Genomic DNA, 13,499 nt, shown 5'->3' with positions numbered 1-13,499 from the left:
TCTTTTTAAGCCTCTGGAATTTTAAAGAAGTCCTCAGTAAAGAGTCATGAGAGAGAGCGGAATCCACTGATGCTGAGAGAAATGATTTTCATTCATTTGCTCTCTTGTAACTCCTGGGGAAAAATAGCAGCAGACAGAGCAGTGACAGTCAGAGAGGGGTGACTTTTTTGGAGCAAAGGCATTAGACGAGATGACACATGCTGACAGGTTCAGCAAATAGTGGATGCCCTGCCAATGAGCAGATAATTTCTATGTGTTGCAAAGTGGGAAAGATTGTGAGTCACGCAGTATTTCAAAGACAGGTCACAATGACCTTGTGTGAGATCTTCTAATGTGAAGGTCACGCAAAAGGAGAAAGTGGATAAAGGAAGAAAAGGGAAAAGCAAGGAGACCCATGTACAGGCGAATCAACCACATCAAGGCAAGTTGCTTCCTATTTCCTGACAGTACCCAGGGAACCTTCCTAATTACCTGTTTTATTGACATCTGAGGCTCACAGGTAACCAGCACTTCATTAACTCATAAATCTTTTTCCAACTTGTGAAAGTCACTTCTTCCCTGACTCAGTCAAGGTTTTATTTTCTTCCCTTACTTGGTAATGTCCTCAATTTATTTCCAGTAAAGAAAGGGTTGCAGGGAAAAGGTCAGTGAGGAAAGCCAGAGGAAGAAGCCACACACTGTATTCTAGATCCCAGCATACCCTGAAATGGATTTCATTGTTTCACTGACAAGACATTCCAAAACACTGAAAATAGTCACATTCAAATAGGAAAAAAAATTAATTCTGAAACCCAATGTATTCAAAGGATTTTTGTCATTATTTTTCATTTGCTTTTCTCCACTGAGGTGGGGGATGGAGAGAGAGAGACAGGCAGGCAGGCAGGCACTGACTGAGATCGATTCCAATGAAACACACAGGTAAATAATTTGAGTGCCTTTTAAAAATACATAAATGCTTAATTTCTATACTTTTCATCAAAGAGCTTTTCTGGGGAAAGGATACATTTTTAGCACTAAAAATTAGTAGCACTCACACGTGACACACACAGTTGGTCAATTCGTAACCCTTCAAAGAGAACTGTGCAATTCTAATTGACAGGGTAATTTTAAAGTAAAGAACTTGGTGAATATAAACCCAACATATTTTTCCTGGTTTGGGGAAGAAGAAAGCTGTACAATGTATGTAAATATGCTAAGATTTAAAATACTAAAATAAAACCTCTTATCATTCCTATCCAAGAACATCAAGTCAGTCACTAAGGTTGTGACAATGGCAAGTGTTGAACGCACATGAGCACACATAATCACACTGAGAATCTGCTGACTGATTATTGCTGACATTGCCTAGTTCGATCTGATTCATCATTTGCACAGGAACCAAGAGACATTAAAAGGGCAGGAGGTTACACTAGGAGGAGAGAAGCAAAGCCTTAAACTAAGTTGGGATAAGGATCCTTTTCTAACAATTGCCCAATTCTTGGGATCCACTCTGTCCCGAGGCAGGCAGTGGAGACTTAGTTACTCGTATCCCACATCTGGAGATCTAGAGGCTTCTCCCAAGATGGAAGAGATGAGTAGTGAGAGAATAAAGAGATTATTAGAGATCAGAAGCTTGGCTGGGCACAGAAGCAAGCTAAGTGGAGTCACTGGAGTGGAAGGGTCTATTTAAACACATACACACATACACTCTCTTTCTCTCTCTCTCTCTCTCTCTCTCTCTGTCTCTCTCTCAGCTGCCTCACATTTATCACTTTAAGAAATTTTTGAACACCTGGTCTATATACAAATGCATAACAAGAAAGGAAAAAAATATAGATGATCTCTTATCAAAACTACATAGTATTTTGCTAATAAGAAGCTATACCTTAATCCTGATATTCAGGAAATTTTGTTGCCACATTAAATAAATGGTGAGGGGTAAACCATTTGTAAAAAATCAAAGCACACACACAAATCATTCCAGACACCATTTCCCATTTTCTGACTTATTACTGTACACAATGCAGCTTTTAGCTCCTGCATTCTTCTATCCTTTTCAATGCTCACCAGACTATTAATCTAAAAAGCCAGGTGCTTCGTCTGCTCCTCTAATCACTGTGACCTGTTTTCGTGATTCGAAAAAGCCAAAAAGACTAACTCTGGCTTGGGTGGGAATCATTTTTGGAATAGTGGTTGGTGGTTGTTCACATCTGGATTAGGTATAAAATGATAACATTATGATGATGAACACCAGAGAGCCTCATCTGCATATAAATAGACCTAATCAGAAATGCAAATTGCAATCAGGAGAAATTTTTAAAGGCTGTGATAGCTGTGTGATTGTGCAGATAAGGAAAGGTCAACACTTGTATTGTTAAGGCAGTTAAATGGCTCCCAGCCTGCCCAGAGCCTTCTTTTGAAAGAGACATTTGGAAGGTACAAATTATCTCTCAATCTGCACCCTGGTTGGGAAGGCATCCCTGGATAGCTTCATTTTCTGTAACTAGAGCCGTGAGCTGGCCACACATCAGCCCGATTCCAATGAAACACAACCCAACCTCTTGTACAAACCCCTAATGAACACACAGAATAGAAAGTATACTTGCATTTAAATGCTCTCCAAACAGACCTCTTTCTGCACAATTTTCCAATGAGACAGAAATTAAGGGATGGAGAGTAAGATCTATAGTGCTGATGTAACATTTTCTGATACATTTCAATACTGGTCTGAGTGAATACAGCAATATGATACAAATATGTTTACACTGAATACTAGAGAAAGTATGTAATTAAAAAGAAAACACTAGCATTTAGACAGATTACTTAATCCACAATTCCATTTGTAGTCTTATCGTGCAAAGTACAAAAAATGAATATCTCAGAAAAAGCTGAGTGCTAAAAATATGTAATTGTTCCAACATGGTCTTATTATTCCTTGGGGTATGTTATCTTTCAGGAACATCCTCTTCTCGATCCCCCTCCACTCCCCTTGTTTTTTCAAAGAAAATATATTTCACAATCAGGCTTTGTCAGGTTTGGAGGGAAATTGCTTACAAACTCTTTATTATCCCTCTAACTAGACACTTTCACAAAGAACTAATGGGTCAAGAGCGCCATCTTGTGTCTTACCTTGGAATCTTAAAGAGTGTTTTCACAGGATGCATGTCAAAGAGGGGAGGGTCTCCATCCCCCAGTTCAATAGCTGTGATCCCCAAGGACCAGACGTCACAGCGAGCGTCATAGGAAGAGTCATACTGCTGCTCACAGGCAATGACCTATTAGACAAAAGCAGGACACAACACATCACCCCGACTGCCACATCAGATGTCCTAAAAAGGCCCTGGGCTGATCTTAGCCCCCTTCACAGTTTCCTTGGCCACAATGTTATTGAATTCCAGTAACGAGATGTGTGTATTCTAGGCCTTATTTGTGCGTAACTAATTTATTATCTTATTCGTTCATTAACTTTTAAAAATGTGTCAGTTTTGTTTTTAAAAAGCATGTATCGAACTGTCCAAGTACCAAGAACAGCGCAAGGGGAGGAAGCCGATGTATACCACACCATCCCAACCCTGCTCTTCTTTAAGGAAAGGCTTTGTCTACATCCTTCACCTTATTACCAGCTACTGAATTCAATAACAAGAAACAATTGTTCTCAAAGATGCTTGTGTACTTTGAGATGCATGAAATCCCCAAGAGTATGACCAGCTAAGCAGAGAGATGTTGGAAGACTCACATGGTTAATATAAAGTAAAAATGACCCCACTCCACCCTCCCCTTTTTCTAAGAGCATCTTTCCCCTCCTCAAACTCCAACAATGGTGTACATCACAGAAACAGCTGCCGTTCCAGTTACTTGGCCTGACTAGGTACAAGAGCAGCAGAACCAGAAAATGACCCCGGGCTTGTCATTGGGTTAAGGATTATGCAACCCTGTGGAGGAATGTTTTTATCAACTTATTGAGTCAGTCAAGAACATCTCCTACACTCAGACTCTGATGACTATCACAATGGCGATCGGAGAAGTCGGGAGTGAGCCAGAGGACGTGGAGGATCAGGAACCCCTATTTGACTTAAAATCTGCCACCAGGATGACCGATGGCCATGGCCAGGTGGGAAACTTCGATTTCTGATGATCCAAAACACCAGTGAGGGGGCAACACCTGTAACGGTGAGCACAGGAAGACCAGAGTAATAGAGCCACCCTCTTAGGCCATCATAATGTCTTTGGCTTTTTTATTCCAAATGAGATGGGACTGTGGTGAGCAGAGGAGTGACAGATCTAGCTTCTGTTTTAACAAGATCACTCTGGCTACTGTGCAGAAGATAGATTATGAGAAGAAGAAACAAAACCAGTTCAATATGTTACTGCAGGGATCCAGACGAGAGACAGTGAGATGGTGAGAATAATCAGATTCTAGATATAATTCTGAATGTAGAGCTAACTGGATTTGCTGCACGGGGCTTAGAAGAAAGGAGAGCTAAGGAAAACTCCAAAGTTTTTGACATGAGCAACCACCAGAATAGAACTGGTATTTACTAAGATGAGGAAGACAGTAGGAAGAGCAGGTTTGGGGTGAAGAGTGGAGCTCCATTTAGGATATACTAAGTCTGAGATGCCTGGGACACTTCCAAATGGAGAAGAGTATTTTAGCCTGGTGAGACTCATACTGGACTTCTGATCTAGAGAATCATAAGATAACTGCTATGGTCTGAACATGTCTCCCAAAATGCATATGTTAGAAATGTAATCCCCAATGCAACCAATGGAAGGTGGATCCTTTTGGGAGGTGGTTAGGTCATGAGAATTCTGCCCTAGTGAATGGATTAATACTACCATGAAAAGGGCTTGCAGGACTGGGTTTGCTCCCTTCTGCCTTCTGCCATGTGAGGACGCAGTATGAAGGCCCACACCAGATGCCAACACTTTGACTTTAGGCTTCCCAGCCTCTAGAACTGTGACAAAATAAATTTCTGTTCTTTATAAATTACCCAGTCTCAGATAATCTGTTACAGCAGCATGAAATAGATTAAGACTAAGAAACAGGTGTTTGTTTTAAGGCACTAAGTTTGTGGTATTGTTATGGCAGTGATAGAAAACTAGTATTCCTGCTCTCTTCCAGGCAGTGCATTGGACTTGTAAGGCCTGGTGAAATATGCCAACTGCCTTGCTCTGGACCCTGTGCTCTCGTTCTCATAATTGCCCTGTCCTCTTCTCTTCTGAGCTGGAGAACATTTTCTATAAATCCACATCCTTGGCCTGGCCCCAGTCCCATCTTCTAAATAGAATATCCTGTCATACTTTTAACATGTTATTTTCAAATGTACATTCAAACTGAAGTTCAAATAATTCCAATTTCAGAATCAAAGGCCATTTCATTGCCCCCAAAGACCTCCCTTTTCTCACCCCAATCAGGTGAGAACCTACATTATTTTTAAAGATCCCTAGAGAAGGCTATTCAACACCTTTCCTTTCAGAAATGACACTTTCAAAAGTGCAAGACAAACATAATTTTAGACCTATCAATCAACAAATAGTTCACTGTTATTCATGACACTGTGAGAGGACCTGTGAGAGAGAGAGAAATAAGACTCTGTCCTTCCCCAGTAGGAGCTGTGGCCAATTGAAATATAAAGTGAACCTATCATAATTAAATGACAAACCATGACAACTATAAATGCCCTAAGACAATGTGTAGTACATGTCCAGTAAAGGATATGGGCTCTAAGTGCTTAAGATTTTAGGAGACCACTGCTGGCTAAGCAAGACAACACAAAGTATCCAGTACCCATAGTCTACAACTTCTGTGGGGAAATTCAAATCAGCTTCTAGCCAACTTGGATGGGACACAAAACGCAATTCTAAGAACATATCTCAATGTGAAAATAGAGATATTCTAACATTTCTCAAGTGTTGTCATAAAATATTCAAAACTTGTATCTGGTTTCAGCTTCTCTTTCCAGACAAACATTATCTTCATCTCATTCTGATTAACAGAAAAGCATATCTTGGCCTAATTCTTCTCTTCAGTGCATCATGTAACAAAGAAATTATTTAAGTTCAGCCTTTCAAGGAAGTTTATTGAAAATTATGCTAATAAAATAATTCACAAACAATTATTGAGTACCCATTAGTCTGGCAGGATAGTACACCCTGGAAAGAGAAAGTCAAATACACACTGAACTTAATCTTCAAAATAATTTAGTAAAGTAGGTGCAATGATCACTTATGCAGGTGTGGAAACTGAGGATGGCATGGTTAAACAGCTCACCTGGCATCACATAGCTAGTAATTGTCAGGGCCAGAATTTGAACCCAGGCAGGGAGAAGGACAACTAAACAAATCATTGCCATATAAGTGCTATATATAATAAAAGTTACAGTTGGTTAAAATTGTCAAAATTATCAGCTTCTGCACTAATATTTTGACTACACTAGCCAGGTGTTCTGAGGTTCTGTCATTTCAACTCCATCTTCTTCAGGGGTCTCTTTCAGGATTGCTCCTCACCAGGAGGAAACAGCCCTTTCTGCAGGTTATACATATGATGAGAGTTAAAGAAGCACTCTTAACAGGACGCAGGGCAACTGAAGGTCAACACCCTGGAATGGGATTCCCTATCAATCCAATACCAAAGTCTGAAGCTATTTCTTTAAGAGAAAACAGTACTATCATTCTCTTTAGCTCAACATTCTCCTTGCCTCTAGGTGAAATAAAGCTGAGTTAAGGATGCTTGGATGGTCGAATGGTCTTTCTTCTCTTGCCCCCAGGAGAAGGTGACCTCAAAAAGAACTCTCTGAATCGGTTGCTGGGATGCTCCATTAAGAAAGGAGAGTGGGATGGCAAGTAAGTGCACTGCTTTGGGACCAGGTTTTCCAGGTTCTGTAAGTCACATTAAAGGAGTGGAGAGAAATGAGATGGTGTTGGGCAAAGGACCCCAAATGCACACCCTTTCACATCTGAAAACAAATCATATCCTCAGGACCTCTCTCAATCTACAGAGAACCTCTACCATCCTTTCTAGCTGTAATATTCCATGACTTTGTGATTTCCAAGTAAGTGATCTTTGGGTAGTATCTCAAACTGGGAGGCTAACATTGCCATACAAATTAGCTAGAGTGAACAGTACATTATTCTGAGGTGTGAACAGGATGGCTGGAACTTTGAGGGGATTTTATTGCCAATGTTTTGTGAAGATCTTAAGGTCTATGACAACATGCTGGTTGCTGTAATAATGCCTCTGTTAAGGAAGATGAGCTTTGCGACCAAGCAATTGTTTGGATGCTGGTTAATGGAGTATGTCCAGGTTCCCACCTTGAAATGCAAACTCACGGCTTTTCTGGTACAGTTAGATTACACTGCTGCTTATTTTAGAAAGAAGAAAACACTAATGCTGGATTACTAGCAATATCTACGCACTGGCAGCTTTAATGCCCAAGGCCAATAGCTATTTTACCTAGCAGTGGGCTTGAGGCTCCCAAATGTTGGTCATTGCCACCTTAGCTGCCAAAACCTTTTCTTTCTGGAGACTGAGAACAAGAAACAAGTTTTCACTAACGGCTTAGCTTGACAGGTCTTTGGAGCAAAGGCTAGTCATTATCCATCTTCAATTGCTTGAGGCAATTCTTTTTAGCCTTCTTTAGGCTAAGGAGTTCCACAGATCCAGACTCCTTAAATCTACCCCCAGTCACTCCCTCCTACCCCACAGAGGGAACACCTCCCCTCTCCTACGGGAATCTATGCGATGAAACCACATCCACACTGCTTTGACACATATCATCCCTTTGTCTGTCCTTGAGCAAGGTCAGCTGTGTTCTATTGAAGATGGCTGTTCCTTTCCTTAGCCACCAGCCAGAGAATGGCAGAGAAAAACAACTGTCAGGAGCCCTTGGGTCACAAAAAGACTTTCACCTCTGGCTAGTGCTAGAAAATCCCAGAGCCTGGCATCTTTGTTTTGGTTTTGCCACCAAAACCAAAGTCACTGGGTGACTTTGACAAAATATTTTATCTCCCTGTACCTCTTCTTTGCAAGCAAACCAAGCAACCCCTTTTTCATGGGCCTCATCTGAAGCACTGCTTATGAAAATGCTGGTTATTCAGCTTTTACTGTGGCACTAAAATGTTAATAGTAGATATCATTGGATCACTGACACACGGGTAATAATTATTTTATTTACTTACTTCTTTAAGACCTTTTGTGTTTTCTAAAATGTCTATAGAGAGCATGGATTATTTCTACAATAAAAAGAAGCAAATTTTGTGTTTTTTTGTCTTGAAAATATAAATAAATATTGAAAAGTTTGCCTTAATTTTCAAGGGCATGCTTCTTTGTTCTGGAGTATTTGTTGACTGCTGGGATTCTTTATCAAGAAGTTGGCAGGTTAAAGGTGGTGTCTTGATAATATAACTAGGTCCCTGGCTGGATGTGGTGGCTCATGCCTGTAATCCCAGCACTTTGGGAGGCCAAGGCAGGCAGACCACGGGGTCAGGAGTTAGAGACCAGCCTGACCAACATGGTGAAACCCCGTCTCTACTAAAAATAAAAAATAAATAAATAAATAAATAAAAATTAGCCAGGTATGGTGGCGCATGCCTGTGATCCCAGCTACTCATGGGGCTTAGACAGGAGAATTGCTTGAATCCAGGAGGCAGAGGTTGCAGTGAGCCAAGATCACTCCACTGCACTCCAGTCTGGGTAACAGAGTAAGACTCCGTCTCAAAAAAAAAAAAAAAAAAGAAGAAAACTAGGTCTAGGTCCCCATGAGATTAATACTAGAAGAATGAAGCATAATTATTCACATAGCATAACTGATAAATGTTATTGATCATAAGGTTTTCTAAAATAGAACTTCTCTGGAATCAGAAGTTGTAGTTACAGTATAACTATCCAGTGGCAGATTTTTAAAAATCAGTTTCACAAATGAAATTCCCTTCCCAACTATATCCCTCTCTACTGTAAGCACAGGGCATGAGTAAAGCACTTTCACTTTCTCGGGCCATCATGATCCATGACTAGAACTTACTGATAAAGTCACCAAGACAAGGGTGAGTTCCACTGTCTCTTGCACAATGACTTGCTGTATAAGAACCTGAGCTAACAGCTCCTCATCTCAAGATCTGCATCATCGGAAAAGAGCATCTGCATTACACTATATGTGAAAGGGATAAAAGCAGTCAATATATGAGCTTCCAGATTCAGAAAACCTAGTTTCTCTAACAAGATAGTTAAGCCATTTATCAAATTATATGTCAAAGAGCTATTGGGCTGAAATTTCTTCCAATAATGTAATTTTAAGCAATGTTTTCAAGGAAATAGCATTATAGTATTTTTGCCGTCATAAGAAATAATTTATCAAACGTAAACCACAGGAATTATTCAGACTACTTTATTTTTCCACTAATATTTTGAAATGTCATTAAAAATGTAATTAGGTTTGCCTTCTATGTTCTGATTTCTCACCTTACTAGAATCATTCGTGCGATCCAAAATTATAACCAAAGGTCGGGATTAAAATTTCACTCAAGTACACAGGCAAAATGCTGTTATCTCAAGAGCTAAATTCAGCTAAATAAGAGGCAAGGCAAACAGACCTAAAGCTATTAATCCTTGGCTGACCTTGAGCCCAAAAATGCAGGCAATAGACTGGCAAATAAGATGGGCTGAGAGGTAGGAAGGCAAATAAGATTCTTAATTTTGCTTACACAATTCATGCAGCATAATTGATAAATGTTATTGATCATAAAGATTTCTAAGTCAGAACTTCTCTGGAATCAGAAACTGTGGTTACAGTATAAATATTCCACTGGCAAATATTTCTATCACTTTTACAAATGAACATCTTAAAGTGTTATAAGCTGAGAGACTGAATAAATAAATGAAGTTTCTTACCTAAGATGATACATAAATTCAAAGGAGGATATATTTGAGATTCGTTTTTTTTTTTTTTTTTTTTTTTTTTCGTAAGGGAATATGGACTAGATGAACTGAAATTGAAGTATTTGGCAAGGGGATGGTCTTTCATAAAACTAAAACTGGGGCTAAGATTGAATCCACATTTTGTACACTGTAAAATTGCCAGCAATAATTTAAATTAGACTGTTCTTATGAACTTCAGGAAGGTCTCTTATTATAATGTGGTATTCTATGGGTCTCTTTTTTCTCAGGATTGTAAGTTCAGCTTAAGTCTATAGAGAAATAAAGCCAGGTTCAAATTAAAAACACACAAAGCATGCTTATACAACACCAACTTCCCACCATGGCTAGTGGAGGGTAGAAGGGGAACTCACTCTGGGTTTGAGGTCAGCCCACATGCTGATTTTTGCATCTAAATTCCCTGAAACCCTGAAAACAGATCATTTATTCTTACTTGTGTGTTAAGTCCCCTTCTCAGACTCAGGACCAATATCTACAGAACTCCTAGCATGTCCAAATTTCATATGTATCCTTGGTACTCAAAAAGTGAAGGAGTACATTTGCTCCCAGTGCATTCCTACTGTGCTCGCCTGATCCAGAGCTTCCTCATACAGAGATGGACGATGAAAGGACCTTTAGGATTCACTCATTCAACCCCCTTCTTTTACAGAAAGAGAAAACTAGGGCCTGAGGGGAGAGTCAGTTGATTTGTCTGAAATCACACAGTTGGTTCATGACCAAAGCAGGAGTTAACTCCATGGTTACCTACCACCTTCCTGTGTGAGGCATCTCTTGGGAATCCTCATAATGATGGAGAATGCTGAGCCACTTCCAAATACATTCCATATTCAGAGAGCCGCGGTCACAGTAATGTCTACGCTATGAGCCCGTAGACACAGCATGCGAGCATTAAGCAGATGGATTTCCCGCCACCTCTCACTTACCTGTCCCTTCACTCTCCCTTGCTGCCCCTTTCCTTTGCCAGTTAGTGCTCCATTTCTACCAGAGTATGTTAAGGACAGGGCAAGGAGGACCTCTACAATTCAGTCCATTTTACAGCTTGTCAGGTCACATATTATTACACCAGGTCAGGAAACAGATTCAGAAAGTTAAGAGACATATGCACTCAAGGCCATAGCTAGTAGGCGATAGAACTGAAGCATGAGCGCCCAATCAGAAACTATTGAGTAAAAAAATGTTTTTCTCCTTCATGATGCATCTGAAAAACAGGAAGAGAAGCAAATCAAGCAGAGTATCTGAAAGTTCCCACTTGGACATACTCCTTCATCAGCAAGTATCTGTGGTTTCTGTCCTTACCCAGGCTGACAGCACCATGCAAATAAAGATGTCCTTGAGAATGTCGTATGTTCCTATTAGACAGTGATTCTGTTTAACTCTCTAAAATTAAGAAAGGTATGGGAGGCTGGGCACTGTGGCTCATGCCTGTCATGAACTTGAGCCCAGGAGTTCAAGACCAGCCTGGGCAACATGATGAACCCCGTCTCTACTAAAAATACAAAAATTAGCTGGGCGTGGCGGTGCATGCCTGTAATCCCAGCTACTAGAGAGTAGGCACAAGAATCCCTTGAGCTCTGGAGGTGGAGGTCGCAGTGAGCCGAGATCATACCACCGCACTCCAGCCTGGATGACAGAGCAAGACCCTGTACCCCCTACATCCCCCCACAAAAAAGCATGAGAAATACCCAGGACATTAAAATAGAGCACGAGAAACACTAGTCCATCTGCCTCTACTTGTTCCTATTTCATCCTACTCAAGGCTCCTCTGAGGTTCCATCCCTCACGCTGACTGTTCTCCTCCATTTGCTCTCATGACGGCTCAGTGGCCATCAGGCAAGGAAGCAAATGTAGAGTTTGGCTTGGGTGGGAATTCTCTTTCATGGGCTAAGACTGTCCCCAGAACAGGGCAGTGAAGGCATTGACTGGAGCTCAGCCATGGGTCATCTGGGACCCAGAGCTCAGGAAGAGCTGAGGCCAACTCTGACATTCCTCCAGCAAACACTTCTGTTCCTGCAGTAACAGAATCAGTTTTCCTCTTTTCCTCTTTTCCTCTTTGGTGGATGAAGAGAAGGGGCAACAGCAGATGCTTTGACCCTTTTCACCTCCCCGGAGAGGAGTGAGGATAGCCTTAAAAAGTCTGAATGCTCCTTTGACATTTCTGGCTTAGCACTTCTCGCTCAGCACTCAGAGGGGATTCATGTGAGGCCTCGGCCCTGGGCCTAAAGCCCTCAGATAGGGTCTTATATTTAGACCCACCAGGAAGAGGGTAATAACATATCACCGCCTCCTCCAGAGCCAGCTCCCCACCTCCACACTGACATATGACACATGACTCAACCTCTCCACAGAGCTCCACAGAGCTGAGAGGGAGCTATTGCTGGAGCTGAGGTGAAAACCCCGGGGCAGCATCCAATCATATCCACTCCCCGCACCCCACACCTTGGGCCCTTCGCCTGCTGGAGCACTGAGTGTCTGGGCTCTGCCTCAGTACCTTAGAAGACAGAACCACTCTGCAAATGTAGGCAGGCCAGGGCCAGCCTCAGAACCAGAGACGGAATCTCTGTTTCTTTGAGCCTGACACACAATGCCTGGGGTGAACCAGTGAACAGCAAAAGTGACGGAATCTCAGAGATGAGTGTTTCTGGAGAAGGTAGGCAGGTCTTTCAGCCAATGATCTGAAGTTCTAAACCTCTCATTTAACTCTCCTGAGCTCCCAAAGCCTGCATTCCTCACAGTGATATGACTGGCAGACAGGGTCCCATGAATCTCCAGTCTTTAACAGAAAGCCAGGTAAAATAGATCCTAGCAGCCATGGCATCACCATTAGTTCACTCTTACTGGGAACTTGTCCCATCCTCATTGCTTGTGGAACATCAGCTCCATGGAATATGAGAACTAAAGGTGGGTCTTCCCTCTAAAAACAGTAAATGTTCCCTGTAAAATAGAAAGGAACTTACAAGGCAAAGACTACCTAAGCCAATTTCTGCTTTTTCACAGATGAGAACAGGCTAAGCAGAGGTAGGGGGAGGGGCAACATATGCCACCGTTGTTAAAAGCCCCTATTAAGTCTGGCACGGCCCTGAACAGTTGCAGTACATTATTTCATTTTATCTTTTGAGGCAGGTTTTTTCTCCCCATTTTACCTCTTTTAACTTCTCCCCATTTTACTAGTCAGAAATATTAAGTAACTTGCCTGAGGTTACTGGTTATATAGGTAGCAGGTATCTATGATTTGCTCCCAGATCTATCTGACTCTAAAATTTGTGCCTTTTTACTCAAACTGAAGCCATATTAAAATAACTGAACCACAATCATTTTTTAGAAAATGAGTGGCAGAGCTAAGACTAAAATGTAAATCTCCTAAATTCTATTCTAAAGAACTTTATTTTTTCCATATCCTTCTCTTGGGCAATAATTACACTGGCTTTTAGCATCACACTGAAATATTACATTTTCCTTCATATATTAGGAAAGATAATTCTCATCTAAGTTAAGAATTAGGGGAAAAAAACATTCACCACTTATCTGGTACACCGGTTGTCACAATTAAATAATTTGCTGTGGTATAGTGGTTAAAAGTAAGGACTTTGGA

At 41.1% G+C, this 13,499-nt stretch overlaps 1 protein-coding gene across 1 annotated transcript in view; it reads right to left on the bottom strand.

The window, feature by feature from the left end:
* Nucleotides 1-3,104: 3,104 nt before the first annotated feature.
* LOC140712644 (myosin-IIIb-like) overlaps nucleotides 3,105-13,499 on the bottom strand; it is a 76,054-nt gene continuing 65,659 nt past the window's right edge. The window contains exon 8 of the mRNA XM_073020249.1: nucleotides 3,105-3,254. Within this exon, the coding sequence (XP_072876350.1) occupies nucleotides 3,105-3,254 (150 nt within the window). The remainder of the gene's footprint in view (nucleotides 3,255-13,499) is intronic.

The sequence above is a fragment of the Chlorocebus sabaeus genome, chromosome 10 (assembly GCF_047675955.1).
Source record: "Chlorocebus sabaeus isolate Y175 chromosome 10, mChlSab1.0.hap1, whole genome shotgun sequence".
Taxonomy (NCBI): Eukaryota; Metazoa; Chordata; class Mammalia; order Primates; family Cercopithecidae; genus Chlorocebus; species Chlorocebus sabaeus.
Note: the sequence above shows the minus strand (reverse complement) of the source record. Positions and strands in the feature narration are given on the sequence as shown.